This window comes from Desmodus rotundus, chromosome Y (assembly GCF_022682495.2).
Source record: "Desmodus rotundus isolate HL8 chromosome Y, HLdesRot8A.1, whole genome shotgun sequence".
In the NCBI taxonomy this organism is placed as follows: domain Eukaryota; kingdom Metazoa; phylum Chordata; class Mammalia; order Chiroptera; family Phyllostomidae; genus Desmodus; species Desmodus rotundus.
The window spans coordinates 2,448,146-2,464,799 of record NC_092332.1 but is presented as its reverse complement, the minus strand read 5'-3'; the positions used below and the strand labels follow the sequence as shown (position 1 = coordinate 2,464,799).

The window sequence follows — 16,654 nt, the reverse complement described above, 5'->3', positions numbered from 1 at the left end:
AGTCTGCTTGTTTAGATTCAATTTTTGATGCATATGTGTTTATTGCCATTTTAATATTCATCGTTTTGATCTCCTTCTTTTTCTTAGATAAGTCCCTTCAAGAGTTTATGTAATAAGGGCTTGGCGATGGTGAAGTCCTTTAGCTTGAGCTAGTCTGGGAAGCACTTTATCTGCCCTCCCATTCTAAATGGTAGCTTTGCTGGATAGAGTCATCTTGGATGTAGGTTCTTCCTTTTCATCACTTTGAATATTTCTTTCCATCCTCTCATGGCCTGCAAAGTTTCTGTTCACAAATCAGCTGACACTCTTAAACACACAGCCCTCCTCCTGAAAGACTGACAAACTAGAATTATTCTGGATGTTCCCAAATGGTCAAAAGAAGCTACCGAGAATATTTAATTTGATTCTACAAGTAAAATACATAGGATGTCTTCTCAGTGATGGTTTTCTTCCTCTGCGACAGATTTTTAGTAGTCATTCTATTACCGTTTCGTTAATTCAGGTGTTATAAATTAAGTAACTGTCCTTTGAATTTTTATCTCTGGCATCCTGCTAGGGATGCCAGGCAACATGATATTTCCAACATCCCCCTAATATTTTCAGACACACACAGAAGTGCAGAGAAGAGCCTGCATTCACTCCCCGGCTCCCCATCAGCCAGCTTCCGTAGAGAGCACACTATTGCCACCTTGTTGGGTTTCTCCACCCGTCTGCTATTTTGGTTTCTGGAATTGTTCTCAAGCAAGCGCCCACCATCCTGTCTCTAACAGATGACTCACTTCCAAAAACCGACTTTGATACTATTACCACATCTTAGAAAACGTAAGAGAAAAACCCTTGACAGCCTCTAACACTTCCCCCAAATCTCTCGGAAACATCTCTTTCCCCCTGCCAGTGGGAATCCGAAGCTAAGCCAGGTTTCTACATGGCATTGGCTTGATCTCTCTCTCCACTGCCTCTAATCCATAAAGGTCACCTTCTGACTTTGTTGCTCTCATCTTGCCATTTATTTGCAAAACACACCAGGTCATTTGCCCATCAGGAAACCCTACAACCTGGGGGCGGTGGACTGCTAGCTCACATCCTCATTTTTCTGGGTTCCTGTAAGTCTTGTAAACTGGAGGTTAGATCTCTGGGCTGGGTGAGATTCAGGGTCTCTTCCTTCCTCCCTTTCCCTGTGTGTGTGTGTTTTTTTTTAAACAAACAAGTGGTGCAGTGGGTTCTGAGTTTTTTTTGGTTTTTTTTTTGCTTCGTAGTGAGGAGTAGGCACACCTCCCAGTTCTGCCATAAACCAGGGGAAATGACTACTCTGTGGGTGCCAGTGTTACCAGACTAACCGACCCCCATCAGGCACACTTCCACTCCCCTCATCCACCGTGGAGTAGGCATTAGGCACTCTGAGGTTATCATTATCAACTCCATCACCACCATCATCACCATGGTTACCATTGTAACGCACCGAATTGTGCCCCTCCAGCATCCCTGTGCGAAATCATTAAGCCAGGATGCCACTGTGTCTGCAGACAATGCCTTGAGGAGGTGGTAAAGGTTAAACAAAGTCAAGAGTGGGGTCGTCATCTCCTAGGATCAATCACCCCCTAAAAATTGGTTTCTCAGACTCCCGGAGGCTTCAACTCCAAGGTCAGGGTGCGGGCCACTTCCTGGCGGAGTTGTCTTCCTGGATTTCATGGGACCCCCTTCTCAGCATGCCCTCACATGGCACGGAGAGAAGCCTGTGTGTCTGTCTCTCTGTCTCTCTCTTTCGGTTTCTCTTTGTCCTTTTTATAAGGCTGCCGGTCGTTGAATGAGCCCCATCTTAATTCCGTATGAGCTCATGGTAGCGTGATTCCATCTCCAAGACCCTGCTCCCAAATGAGGTCCCATGCACAGGAACTGGGGTGGATGCCTTTTGGAGGAGAAACACAAGTCACCCCAGTCCAGATGGCACATTAAGCAAGTGGGGGAGTACGGCCGTGAGAGCTTCGGCCATCCTACTTGACCGAGAAGCCCGTCTTTCCGTGGCTACCACGGTGTGCCATCCCTGCAGGGGTGGGAGGGATGACAGCGAGCATGCTGACCACAGCAATGTCACCTTCCCTTCTGTGTAAGAGCCACCTGAGCAGAAGGAGATAAGCCCAGGGTCATGTATTATTCAGTGCCCACCAGCCGCAGCCTCCCGAGTACACAGGTACGGCTCTTGTGCACACCTACCTCAGGCCTGACGCCCTTTAACGCCATGGCTACCTCTCTGTCCATCCCAGAGACTGGGGGGCTTTTGCAGGAATCTTCTCCCCTAACCAAGTGCCAGTGAGGCCCCCTAGAAACTGGAAATTTATCAGGCTGTGCCCCGGACCCCAGGAGGGAGCCGAAGCACAGACTCACCTCCCCAAGTGTAAGCGGAGACGCTGGTGTGGGAGGCAGGTCCCCTTACCTGCGGCCGCCTCCACGTGGTCTCTGATATCAGCAGGAACCAGGCGTCCGGCCACAAGAAGAGAGACAAAGAGAAGCTTCGGTCTGAGAAACAGCAGTCGGTCGCCTCCTGCATGCGCCCTGACCCGGAACTGAACTCGCCACCTAGGTATCTGCCCCGGCTGGGAATCCAATCAAACCCCCAAGCTCTGGGTGTAGAGACAATGCTCCAACCAACTGAGCTAATGGCCAAGGCTCTTGTTTTTCTTCGTGTGTGTTTTAACTGAGATATAACGAACACAATATTCTATTACTTCGCAGTCTAAACCACAATGATTTGATAGATGTATGTATTGCAAAAATCTAGGTAACGTGCACCTCCTCATTAGTTACAATGTTGCTCTTGTGCTGACAAATTGTTACATCTATTCTCTTAGCAACTTTCAAGGAAACGACGCAGTATTATGATTAAATAACTCTAGTCCCAGTGCTGTGCTTTTTAAGTGGAAGTTGGTACCTTCGCCTTTCTTTTTTCTTAAAGATTTTTATTTATTTATTTTTAGAGGGGGAGGGAAGGAAAACGAGAGGAAGAGAAACATCCAGGTGTGGTTGCCGCTCGGGCGCCCCCTACTGGGGACTTGGCCTGCAACCCACGCATGTGCCCTGCCTGGGAATCAAACTGGCGACCCTTTGGTTCACAGGCTGGTGCTCAATCCACTGAGCCACACCATCCAGGGTGTACCTTCACCTTTTTACAGGTGAGATTGTTAGCAAAATTGCCCATGTCTTCTTATGCAGACTAGCAGCAAATCAAGACAGTCAGTCTTGCATTTTGCATAGAGCATAAAACTGAGATAACGGCTTCAGAAACGTCCCAAATCTATCGATTGGAATTGAACGTCACGGTTCGTTTTAAGTGTAAAGAAAATTCTTTTATAAGGAAAAGAAAGGAACTGTTTGTCCGTTTGTTGTGAAAAACAGGCAAAAAAGGGCGGGTAGTAGCCAGCCAACTAAGCAGAGAGCTGCTGGGCTGTTGAGAATCTCTTGCGTCCATCCAGCTGTCCTCTAGGTGGGGCTAGAAGCTAATTTTTTTTTTTTTTTTTTTTTTTTGCAAATTATGCCTCAACTGCAGAGAAAATGCTCTCACAAACCCTCTGCCTTGTGTAATCCCCTAACACCCCCACCTCCCTTAATGTGAGAAGCCTCCCAGGCCATTGAAATGATGGCAAGCACTCTGAAGCCTTGCTGACCCTTTGCACCTTTGCTGGAGCCTGTGGAAAACAGAGGCAGCTGGGGCCTCCAGCCTCCCTGGGAGGACAGATCTACCTTATTCACACCTGCAGCTCCGTAAGGGGTCCCTGAGATGGAGTCAGGGATGGAACGCTTCCATCACTCTTTCTAAGATCCTTTTTTTCTTTTCTTTTTATTTTTAAAGATTTTATTTTTTTTTTAGAGAGAGGAGAATGGAAGGAGAAAGAGAGGGAGAGAAACATCAATGTGTGGATGTATCTTGTGTGCCCCCTGCTGGGGACCTGGCCCGCAACCCAGGCATGAGCCCTGACTGGGAATCGAACCGGCGATCCTTTGGTTCGCAGACCCGCACTCAATCCACAGAGCTACACCACCCTTGGCCCACGTTCCTATTTTTTCCTGCCCCAAGGAATTTAATTTTGTTTTACCCGGTGTTATTTGGGCGACACAGTTATTTATTAACTTTATTTTCAAACCACCACCATGACAAAAAAAATCAGCTTTGGAAACCATTTCGCCCAATTAGCAAAACTGTTCAAATACATTTCCGTTTCGTTTGTTCTGAGGGGAGTCTCTTGGAGGCAGCATAGACCTGGGTTTTGTTTTCTTATGGATTCAGCTACCTTCTGTTGGTTGAAGCATTTCATCCATTTATATTGAAACTGATTATTGGTATAGGTACATAACTAAACATATAGGGGGACTTCTCCAAACTACCTGATTTTGGAAGCACCTTACTATTGCTCTGAAAGTAATGCTGAAAAATATTGAATATAAACTAGTACAAAAATACTATGTACATGCGTATCTATATAGAGATAATTTAAGTGTCTGTGTATAAATCCAGATTTTTTCTCCCCTACACTCCCTTTTACTGGTCAGTGGCAGTGGGCATTCACTGTTGTTTTACAGTCGTTTTGGGTGTGGCTGGACAGTTGTGTTGTGAACCCTTTGGACAGGGGTCCAGTCCGTTGTCTATCCCCGCTGAGCTCACTGAACCCCTTTGTCTCCACAGGACTTGGACTCTCTGTGGGACCCCCGAGTACCTGGCCCCTGAAGTCATCCAGAGCAAGGGCCATGGCCGAGCCGTGGACTGGTGGGCCCTGGGCATCCTCATATTCGAGATGCTTTCGGGGTGAGTACTGGCTTCCAGGGAGGGTCCGCACACGCTCCCCAACACGTCCGCCGCCTGCTCACGTCCTCGGCTCTGTCAGCCCCTGGCGGGTGTGTGCGGGTTGCAGATTCTTGGGGTACGGTTCCCACCTGGATTTCCCAGCGCTATCATTGACCGAGCACCCTGAGAGCGCAGCTGGCTTCCTAGTAAGACCAGAAAAGCAGAGCGGTTTGTCACGCCTGGGGACACTCTTTATCCTGTGTCTCAATGTCTCTCTTCTGTCAGTATGATTTTCTTCTCTGCACGGTCTCTTTGGAGCCGAGTACGCTCCCTGGTGGAGCGTATCAGCACATCAGAAGCAATTTAGGACTTGGTGAGAGCGACCGGGAGGAGAGAGTGTCTGCTTTCCTGAAACCCCGGACTGGCGTTGAAGGACATTTGGCAGGTCATGTCTTCCGCTCGTCCACTTTCGTGAGAGGTTGACCATTTGCCAAGGTGTCCTAGGATGAAATCGGGAAGTCTGGCTTTCGGCTAAGGGTGGTCTGGTACCCTCGGCCAGCTGCGTAAAGCAAGCATCCCTCTCCTAGGAATCTTGGATGTCTGGACTCTGACATCCTAGGAGCTGAAGGCTGTGTCTCCCCTTTCCTGGTTCTGTTGCCAGGCAGCCAGCCCGGGCAGTGCCGGGACCCTTTCTGTGGACCGTGGGGCGGGGCCGCCTCTCTGCCCCTCACACCTGCTCCCCTGACCTTAGCTTTCCTCCCTTCCGCATCCTGGCTTCCTGTCCGTGAGTCTCACGGTCACACTCAGTGTAACTCCTGCTTGTAGCAGAAGCCAGACCCTGCTGCGCACCTGAGTGAGGCAGGAAAAGTCCGCAGACTGTACCTGGGAACCTTCCCTCTCAGGGGGAAAGGAAGGTGGAGGGAGGAGGGATTTTTTTCTGCATGGAGAGGGGGATCGGCCAGAGTGGAGTCTATGCAACCCAAATTTATTTTTCTACCTGTCTAACCACCGTGCATCTATTTATAATTAATTCATGTATCTATCTATCACGTATTCCTATCATCTATAGCCTAGGTATCGCCTATCTGCCTATCTGCGTATCTATATCCACCCTCCTGTACTATCTATTGATCTATTTATCATGTATCTATCCATTCACCTGTGCCACCTGTCCCTCTCTATGTATCTATTATCTCAATCATCTCTCTATAATCTATTCATTGATCATTCATGTGTATATCTATTTACCCACCTATCGACCTATATATCCGTCCATCCGCCTGTCCACATGTCTGCATCTGTCTCCGTACCTGTCCACCAGTCATCTCTTGGCATCTACCTCTTTATCCACCTAAGATTCTGTAGAGTGTTCCGTGACTGTTTACTCCGAGGTCTGTAGCGAATCACAAAGACCCCACTGCTTTACGTGCACCCTCGCCCAGGAAGTCCCCAGGCAGAGACAAAGGCCACCCTAGCCTGCGTGACAGGGGACTCTGTGAGGAACATGCAGAGGTTGCTACCGTGCAGCCCCGATACTCCGCTTCCCCTCCGGCGTCCTCCCCCGGCTTTCCTCCTGCAATGCTGTCGACCCCTAGAGGGCAGCATTGCCCGCCGGTCATCGTGTCCTGGGGTCCAGTGACCTTCACGCTCAATGTGAGGGTCCCGTGTCTCGGCTTTACTACTAGGAGGGTAGGAATAACATTACCGAACATCATCGTATGCGATGTTATTCGCAAGCACAATATTAAAACCCAGGACACTGTCGAACATAATATCGACAGAATACAGTACGAAATTGTGAAACATTAAAAGGGCGCATCGGAATGACATAAAGCATTGTTACAATTGCTACGATGTAATATACTTCCACATGAGAATGTGTTACAGTGTTAGAAAAGGCAACATTTCTATTATTCTAAGCATGTGTCTATTCCAATAGGATATTTCTATAAATCAAATAGAATACTAGTAATAGACTGTTTCTAATATTTTACTAGCGTAAGAATAGGAAAGGAAATAATAGGCCTGCAATCTGATTTATCATGAAGCTCTATTATTACAATAATTAGTGAGTAATTAAGACTCTCTGCAACCCTAAGCGCCGCATGCTGACCTTTGTAGTCCCTAACAGGCGGCCAGGGTTTGCTCACGGTGAGTATGTTTTCATTTTCCCCTGGAAAGAGCCACATGTTCTGGGCGGGATCTACCTGCCCCGAGGTGGGCCGCAAGCCTGCCCGACCCACCCTGGGCGTTTCCCGGCTCTGCTCGCTGCCCCCTAGAGATGAAGGGGGGGACTGAGGAATGATGAACTGGAAGATGTTCATGGGGGCAGGGATCGGAAGCATTAATATGCCCCCTTTACTACCAAGCCTGGCCAGGGCAGTTTCTCACTGTGGGTAGCACGTAACTAGAAGCCGAATCGTTCTCATTGGGAGACCTTAACAGCCGCGCAACCTTAGTAGGGCCGCTGCCTTCACAACACAGTGTCTCTGTTTATACCAAGTGTAGAAGGAACTGATTGTGTTAAAGACTGTTTCATACCGTGTCCAGCAAAGCGGTGTTTTTGTATTGACTCAGGGTCCTTCATTTTCCCAGCGCACCGACTCTGCTTCCCATTGATTTCCCTTTCTGTAGGTTATACGTCACTTTGATTTTTCCCGTTTTTCTACTTCTCTGATGGATATGGGCAGTTACAGTGTACCGTCTGTGTGTGTGTGGGGGGGGGGCCTGGCTCTGTCCCAACCAATGACCACTCACTGGGGGGCTTTCAACCACAGGCACTCACCCTCCCCCATCCTGGAGACCAGACGTCTGAGGTCCAGGGGTCCCAGGGCCATGCTCCCTCCACAGGCTCCAGGGAGGGTCCTTCCCGCCTCTTCCAGCTCCGGGGGCTGCAGGCATCCCTGGGCTGGTGGCTGTGTCCCTCCCGTCTCTGCCTCCATCTCCATGTGACTTCTTCTCTGGTCTGCGTCTCCTCTTCTGTCCTTCTAAGGACACTGTCATTGGACCCAGGGCCACCCTGACCCAGGGTGACCTCCTCTCAGATCCTCCCCTCATCCCTCCTGCAAAGACCCTGTTTCCGGATAAGGTCCGATTCACACGTCAGGGTGAGAACTTACAGGTCTCTGTTTGCAGGCCACCTGTCCACCCACTACACTCAGCTTTTCTTTCCAAAGTTAAAGAATTCGTTGGAAAACAAGAGAATTATTTTCGCTCACTGAAAGTTGCTGTCATTGATGCGGATATCACTGGAAAAAACCCATTTTATCCAATGTTTCCATTGCTGGTTTCGCTGACTTATGAGACCTCATTCCACAGCAGCGAATTAGGGGGTATGCTTTTGAGTTGAGGGTGTTCGCATCTGGCGAATTTGAGAAAACGTCAGAACGAGATGCGTGTAGCTATGTTGTATGTATTCATGAAGTCCTCGATGTGCTTAGATTTTTCTTGTTGTTTACACGTGTAAGTGTAGTTCTTCTTTAGACGATTTCTGACTTTTTTTACTTCCAGATATTAGAAAAGACAGGTCTGTTGATTGCTACGGCACGTCTACTACAGACAATAGCTAAGTCCCATATCAATAATCTTTATTCATAAGATGAGGCTGTGGGACGTGATTTGCCAACCAACCCCCCGGCCAGATCTTTGGGCCCCAGGTTGCAAGCTGAAAAGCAGCCTAGGGGATTCATCAACTCTGGAGGTTCAGATATCAGGTTCTGTAAAGTCGTGGAGTGTCCCTCCCGGCCAGGTGGCTGGGTTGGTTGGACTGTTGTCCTGTACTCCAAAACGTTGCCGGTTCGATCCCCGGTCATGGTGCAAATGGGAGGCAACTAATCGATGTTTCTCTCTTTCTCTCTCTCTTTCTCTCTCTCTCTCTCACTCTCAAGTCACTAAACATATCTTAAGTGAGTATTAATAGTAAAAATTAAGTTATGGACTGCGGTAGCCAAAAAATAAGACATAGTGTTTCCATCCTCTTTGATTTCTCTTGTACATATTTATTGAAGTCCTACTGTGTGCCACCTGTGGCCGGATGAGTGAAGACCACGAAGAGGGCCCCTCACAGTCTACTGTAGTGAAGTTTGTCATTTGCACAAGCCGCCACATCAGAGCTGGTCACATGGTATCTGTGTAGTCACCTCGTCTCTGCCAGCCTGTGTGGCTTAGACTAATCCCTTCCCCGGGGTCCCCTGACAGGGCTCCCACATGCAGGCAAAGGAAACATGTTCAAGGACTTACGTCCTGTCCCTGCGGACCAGCCACAGCCCCGTCACCCAGATTTTTCCATCCCCGCCGCCTGCCCACTGAACATAAATCTTGATGCTTCCAACAGGTTCCCTCCGTTTTTCGATGACAGCCCATTTGGTATTTACCAGAAAATTCTTGCCGGCAAGATAGATTTCCCCAGACATTTGGATTTCAACGTCAAGTAAGTGAAAAGTTTCCTTCGTCTTCGGGCATGTTTATTTTTACAGCGTCCAAAAGAAGAAGAAAAAGAAAAAAAAAATCGTGGGCCAGGCATCTGCTGAGCAGGAGACGGTATTGCGTTATTCTCTGTGTGTTGTGTTTAAACTATTTTGGGCATCTTTTTTCCAGGGAGAGAGAAAGGTTTTCACGTCTTTGTTTTAATGGTGTTTAACCTGTTCGTGAGTCTTGCCTATAGTTGGCACCTTCTGATATACATGCCATTTGCCAAGAGCACGTAAATACACTTGTTATACTTAACGAGAGAGACACAGGGGTGTTCCCCCCTTCTCCAGCTCACGTTGCAGTTGGCCTCCGTGGTAATGAGTTTAGCAGAGTTTTATCTTTTCCCTGCTGCCCAAATTATTCTCATTCTTCAAGTCCTTTTGCATGCAGAGGCTGCATTTAAAGCTAATGCCCTAGAAGAAACCCTGCCCCGCAAATGGTGAGATAGTGAGCTGCAAAGACAGCGAGAGCAATCAAAATCTACTTCGTCTAGAAACAAGGGAACACTACCATATAGGGTTTTTCTTCCAGGGTATATCGGAGTCGAGTCACGGTATTTCACATGGGTAGCAAAACAATCTTAAAGTTGAGTTCTATATTTACAGTAATTGGCCAATGATAAGATTAAAAGCTACTCCCAACCATGGGTAAGTCTGGCCGTAGGTGGCCAGCTTCGGCCGCCTAGAATTCTCCTGGGTGAACCCAGGGGTTTTGAAAATACGCCTGGCTCAGGTGCACCCTGGGGTGGGGGTGGGGGTCGGGGGGTCCTGCCCTCAGAGGGCGTGACCCTGCAAAGTCTTCGGCAGCTCAGGAGATCACCAGATGTACTTCCCTTTGTCTGATACAGAATGACTTCAACTCTTCCGAGGGAAGCTCCCCAAGGAAGGACATTGCAAAAATCTTAGGCCATTCATTAGGGCATTCCCAGGAAGGGCTTAGATCATTGCGATGGAGACGTTGCCTAGGCTTCCAACGCTTTGTGGAGAAAGAAGGCTTTGTAGAAATAACCACCCTCCTCCCTTTTCCCGTTTGCATTCTCGTACTTTATTTTAGTTTACATTCCTTGGCATTTATCTCCTTCTCTCTCCCCTCTCTGTTGTTTCATTTCTCTCTTTCCTCTCTCTACTCCCCCTCCTATCCCCCCAAAAAAGAAGGAGAAAAAGAAAAAAGAACTAAAATCCTCATCATTTATGCAGACCCAGGTCCTCCCCTCCAACCCTGGGCTTCCTCATCTCCCATCCGAACGGGACCGGCTTGCTGTGTTTTGACCCGGTCTGCCGTGTAGGGGGAAGATCTAATGAGTGTGACATCAGACCTTAACAGGCCCCCATGCTCTGTGTGCTCATGGAGAGAGAGGCAGGCGCTGCTAACCCAGGATCCCGTAAATTCGGAAACGCGCAGGGCAGGGCACGACTATCCTGTTTTGGCCAGAAGAGGGGTCTTTTCGGGAGGGACCGCCTGACAGGCGCATTTTCCGTTCAGCCCCACAATTCTCAGAGCCAGGTATAGATGTGACTCATCGTCTAGGTCCCTTTTTCTGTGCAAAGGTTTCATCAGCCTCCGTCCCCGTGAGCTCACGCCCTGTGTGCAGGCAACGCAGCGTCCCCTCAATTGTTTGGGGATGGATAATGCTGAAACGGAAGTGGTAGGAAATGTTAAAAAGTGTGAGCAATCGAACTGTCGTGCAAAGTCTGCTCTGTGGGTAGGTTTCATGGCTGTTGATGTGCTTGTTTCTCTCGGGTCTCTGTCACGACATGTATGGCTTTCATTTCTTTGTCTCCTTTTTCCAAACAGAGACCTCATCAGGAGACTTCTTGTGGTTGACCGGACCAAGCGCCTCGGAAACATGAAGGTCAGTATGTGCCCTTGTCCGTGGGGCGGTTTCCAGGAGGACTCGCTGTCATTGATGCCGCACTTGGGGTTTTTGGAGAAAAACAAAGGCAGGGTGCTTGTAGCATCAGATCTGGCTTTCTGGGCGCGCAGCATCGAGCAGGGTCCGCGCCCCATCTCGCGTGCACACGAGGAAGTGACTCCACGGTGATCTATGAGCTATTAGTCATGCATCAGTGTATCAGTGCATCCATTTATCTTTCTACCGTCTATGTTACCTATTCATCTATCCACGCATGTATCAACCATCGATTTTCCTTTCTCTCTCTCCATCGTTATCTGTGTTTTATCTGTCTACCCACCAATCATCTGTTTTTCTACATGGGTCACGTAGTGTTGACCTATCCATCTTCCACCATCTCTGTGATCTATCTTTTTATCGTTTATGTTGCCTATCGTATATGTACGTGTGTGTATCTATCATCTGTCCATCCTCCTTTCTCTCCATATCTCCCTCCCTGCCATCCACCTGTCACCTGTTTTATCCATCACCTGTATGTGTACGTGTGATCTGTCTCTCTCTCTGCATATCTACGTGACCTATCGACCTATTATGACTTTCTGTGCACCGTCTATCTTTCCATCTTTCTGTCTGTCTGTCTGTCCATCTCTCTATCTTTCTGTCATCTCTCTGGACATTGTAATACCTTAGTATCTGCACTAGAGTTTGAACTACTTGAAAGCAAACTCCAAGCCTTTCTTGCCTTCTCTCCACACCACTAAAGGTGAGCCCCCCACAGCTATCTGTTGTTGGACTCTGATGTGATGGTGAAATATTTTCTCATTCTCCCAGAGAAGAATTGTCAGAAGGGTAGCATTAGAAAAAACCAGCAACGATTCACATCACCGTTTCTGTCCTTTCGTAGTGGTGGTAATGCCGAGTTTTCTCTTCTGTGGGTGAAAAACATTAAAACTTTAAAGATGAGGAACCGGATCCACGGTTTGAAAACTTCGTGTTGAGTTGAGGTCCCTTTTCCTGTGTAACAACACTGACACATTTCTATCTCACCACTTCCAACCTTAAATGGATTTAAAAAGTTGGCAAAAGTATCATTTTAAAAAAAAGGGCGTTGTCGTAGGGTCGAAGGAGGAAGACTTGGGAGGGATTTTCGGAGGTCACGGTGAACTTGGTGTCAGCCAGCTGGCCGTCAGCAGCCCCCTGGGGAGGGACGCGGACAGACCCTAGCTCTGTGGTTCATTGCTGGGCAGCACTGGGCAAGTTTGGTCCTTCAGCGAACCTCCGTCTCCATGTCTGCGGAGGACAATGAGCAGCAGAGAGCTGTAAGGATGAGCAGAGGTGACAAAGTCACAAATGACTGGCTGTGTCACTTTGCGCTGAGAGGCTGGCCCGAGGTTACGTCTTCGTCTTCATTCCAGACTAGCACCCAAGGGGTGTAGTGACCATTTAGTTTTCCTAAGAGGGGACGTTATAAAACAAAACCAAGTCCACTGAGAGTGTTTCCTAATAGCTCCCACGCCAGGAACACTTACCGAAAACCTACCGATCGATGGGGTCTGTTTCTATCCTAAAAGAACGCAGGTTCTTTAGAATATCTTACCTCCCGTGCCATCACAATCCGTGCCCTGACCACGCATGTTTCTCCCCAGAACGGAGCTGACGATGTGAAGCGCCACCGCTGGTTCCGCAGCCTGGACTGGGAGGCCGTCCTGCAAAGGAAACTGAAGGTATAACGTTCGCCCAAGGGCGACTCGGAACCTGGAGTCCTGAGGAAAGGGTACAAAATCCTGAGTCCGCCGCGTACTTGTTTGTGGCTGATCCCTGATTGATGGGCACAGTCTGACCCGTCATTTGAAACCGGTCATACGCCAGGTTACCTGTTCAGCGGGTGTCTTATTGCTGAAGAGGCACCTTGATGGGGGGTGAAGACCCCAGGTTTGGCAGTCGGGCTGTCGGACACCCGGCTCCACGTCTCCCTGGCTCGGTGGCCACGATGAGCAAGCTTGTGCGTGGGAGGGACTTGGAGTATGTTGCCGTGATGGTTGTAGACGAGATAGAAAGCGCACCCGGTGTGGAGCATCTTCCCTTGAACAGAGCGTGTGATTGACGGCTTTCCTTGTAGAGGGACCTCAACATGGTGCTTCAGAGTGCAAGGGGCGGCTGCGACATGCTGGTGCCCGGGCTCCGGCCCGCACTTGGGGGTCAGCCCACACCACCAATGGGGATAGCCTGCAGAGGGAGGCGGGCGGACAAAGACGCAAGTGCTCACCGTGCCTTTTTAACCGTGCCGTTGTGTCTTGGCCACTTCCATAGCCCCCCATCGTGCCCAAAGTGTGTGGGGAAGGCGATACCTCCAACTTCGAAGCTTATCCTGACAACGACTGGACCACAGCTCCCGCGGTGTCTGCCAAAGAGCTGGAAATGTTCAAGAATTTCTGAGGCCGCGAGCCCACCCTTGGAAGGTATGTCTGTCTATTTAGTAATTTAAAAACAAAACTCAAAACACAGCGAGGTTAACACAAAATACAGAAGATGTCTAACCGAATTGTACACCTGAGATCTATATAAGTTTATTAACCCAGGTCGCCCCAATACATTCAGTACTATTTTTAAGAAAGAAAAGAAAAATAAAAAGGAGTGAGGTGGACAGGATCCCACGGCAAGGGGGTGTTGTGTTGATGGAGTAGGGCTTCCTTCTACCACGCAATGCAGCAGAGACAGTCCTTCCAAGTTCGTCCTACAAAGACCCCGGTCGGCATTACTCGGTGTGTGTGGTGTGGCCCCGGTGTAGCAGCCTCTCCTGCAAGATCTCCCTCCCCAACCAGGTCAGCCCGGGCAGAACCTGTGTGTCAGAATCAGACCCCTTGGAGAGTTGGGTGCGTCTAAATATTTGACAGGCACAGCTCTTTCGGGGGGTCTCAAACCCTTACTTCTTGTGTTACGCAAAGTATGAGTTCCAAAGCAGCTTCCTCACAATCCTGACCGGTTATGTTCCAAACAATTTTGGGCTTCCTTTTGGTTAAAAATGGACTCAATTTGAGCGAGACTTAATTTGAGGTTTCCAAGAAATGATTTTGGTATTTCATTGAACTTTTCAAGGACTTATGTTTCGATGACCGTGACCTTGAAGGTCAAATGTTTATCCTATACTTCAGAGAAGCAAAAATACTCCAAAGGCTTCCCAATTCTTAATCACTTGTCTACCCCAGTTAAATAGGTCTCGCTTCCTTTAAGATTCGGGCAAGAATCTTAAACTTTCCCACGCAGACAAACGCAACATCACCAATGATGTCTTTAATCATAGACCTGCCTTGTTTTTCCCCTTTATGATTTTCCCAGTAGCAGTTTGAGGACCAGAAAAATAATCTAATCATGTGGCCAACACCATTCATAAAATACACCGTTGCTACAGCTTGGGAGGAAGGGACTCGCCTGGTACGTGGGAGCCTTCCCTTCCTACCGGCATTTGCACGGCAGCGCCAGTGCCAGGAGGAGAGCTGGATGGAAGTTACAATGCGAGGGTAGAGGATAAGACAGTAGAGTCATAGGTGGCCGCGTCTAAGAGAAAGTCATGTGTCTCTTATTAGGCATATTTTCATCTTTCAAACACATACTGATCGGTTTTACGATGTCAACTGGTTTTTGTAACATCACTGCGCCTTTATCTGTCTGAGATACTTCACAGCTAGGAAGGTCCGGTGAGGGCTTTTAAAAGTCACAGAATCTTCTTGAATCTTTAAAAAAAGATTTTTCAAAAAGATTTTTTTTTTCTTTCTGCTCCTATTTTGTCTGCTGTGCTCGTAATGTTTTAGGATTCCTTTTTTCAATACTCTTGAAATGATTAAAAGACTTGCTTTGTTTTATGGTGAAGAGTACTTCATTGATAAGCCAAATGCAGAAAGTTTTTTTTTTCTAGTATAGATATTGTGAAATTTACTTAATGACATAAAAGGCTGCCATCTGATAGATTTCTGTCTCCTCCTCGGTGAAATGATTAAAAGACTTTCTTTGTTTTATGGTGAAGAGTACTTCATTGATAAGCAAATACAGAGAGTTTTTTTTTTTCTATTATAGATATTGTGAAATTTACTTAAAGACATAAAAGGCTGCCATCTGATATTCTGTCTCCTACTCAGTGAATAGTTTTTTATCTCATGTCCCTAGCTGCCGTATAAAAGAGTGTGCCTATAGAAAGGACCTTTTTCAGTGTGATCTACCTTCTTGGGAAAGTGTGTAAGCAGTATTTTTCCTGGGGACTCGTTTTTAACGTACTTTGTCCAAAGAGGGGCAAAGGGCTTGAAGACCTGCTTGAAGAATAGTTGGGAACCCCAACACCAATTCGTGATCACATGGTTTTCTAGTTATTCAGCAAATCTGGATTTTGCTCTTTTCTTTGAAAACCCCAACACGTTCATATTTTAACCTTTCTCGGTCCTTTTCCTGAATAATTTGTACATGGGGCAAAACCAAGACCTGCCGTTTTTAGGAAGAGCGATTAGGTGTGGAAATACCACGCAAGAACGTCATTCTTCCTGAAGCAAAACCCTGCCCCGTTCATAAGACAGCTTCCACGTCAGCACTGCCTCCACAGATGATTAAGAAAGGTTGACTTCACTGTTTGTGTCCAAATTACCCTGCGGGATTTTCAGCATGTCGGGGAGGCAGCTAGGGCAGCTGGCCAGGAAGGAGACTCCTCATTTTCTCTTTTAGTATCGTTCATCGTAAGCACCTTGAAACAAAGACCCAGTTTTGCACGAGCAATGAATCTGTTGTTAGCATAGCATATAAATGTGGAAAGCCCACCTTTAAAATACTGCTCAAAAAAAAAAAAGAGAGAGAGAGAGAGAGAGAAAAGAAAACAAGGTTCAGTTTCTCTTGTGAGGCCCCACCCTCCCCACCATAGAACTCAAGGTTTGTGGATCTTTGTGGTAAGAAGGTGAAAGACAGTTGGGTTTCTCTGGTGCGGTACTATTATCACACCACTTACTCACAGGTCAGACACGAACCAAACCCTTTGTCCTGTTTCATGCTAGACACGAGATGACATCAGCCTGCCTGGGATGAAGGCGTCCAGCTACCTTGGGGACACCCTGCGGATGGGACTAGGATCGGACCACATTGTACCCACACCCGTATCTCTACAAAGGGACTGCAAGCCACACTGGACACTCACGGACCTCACGTTATTCAAGCAACTGGAAGTCGACGGCACAGGACGATGCTGTGAATAATTGTTTGGTTGTAGATTTTATGTTGCCTTTTGTGCTGCGGGTTCTTACTGTGATGATACCTGGTTTCCTCGGAGACTCAGCTTTATAAGCTTGAACTGAGCGGTGCTTGGCTGTAACCACAGGCTGTGTTTGTGTGCGTGTGTGCGTGGGTCTGCAACACCGTATGACAAACACAGGGAGACGATGTTCACACTTTGCACAGCCGGCGGTTTCCAGTTTTCCCTGTTCTCTCTCTAGAAACTGCTCTCTGGGGAACGGCGCCTGAAAAGTAGGATGTGTTGTGCATTTGCTTCACCACCTTCTATGCATTTGTGAAGAAAGTATCGTGGG

The 16,654-nt window shown here is 47.9% G+C and overlaps 1 protein-coding gene across 1 annotated transcript in view; it reads left to right on the top strand.

Moving 5' to 3' along the window:
- Positions 1-16,294, top strand: part of LOC139440586 (cAMP-dependent protein kinase catalytic subunit PRKX-like) — a 48,411-nt gene extending 32,117 nt beyond the window's left edge. The window contains exons 4-9 of the mRNA XM_071220386.1: positions 4,676-4,795; positions 9,108-9,203; positions 11,039-11,096; positions 12,743-12,820; positions 13,407-13,555; positions 16,127-16,294. Of these exons, the coding sequence (XP_071076487.1) occupies positions 4,676-4,795; positions 9,108-9,203; positions 11,039-11,096; positions 12,743-12,820; positions 13,407-13,532 (478 nt within the window). The 3' untranslated portion in view covers positions 13,533-13,555; positions 16,127-16,294. The remainder of the gene's footprint in view (positions 1-4,675; positions 4,796-9,107; positions 9,204-11,038; positions 11,097-12,742; positions 12,821-13,406; positions 13,556-16,126) is intronic.
- The last annotated feature ends 360 nt before the right edge of the window (positions 16,295-16,654 follow it).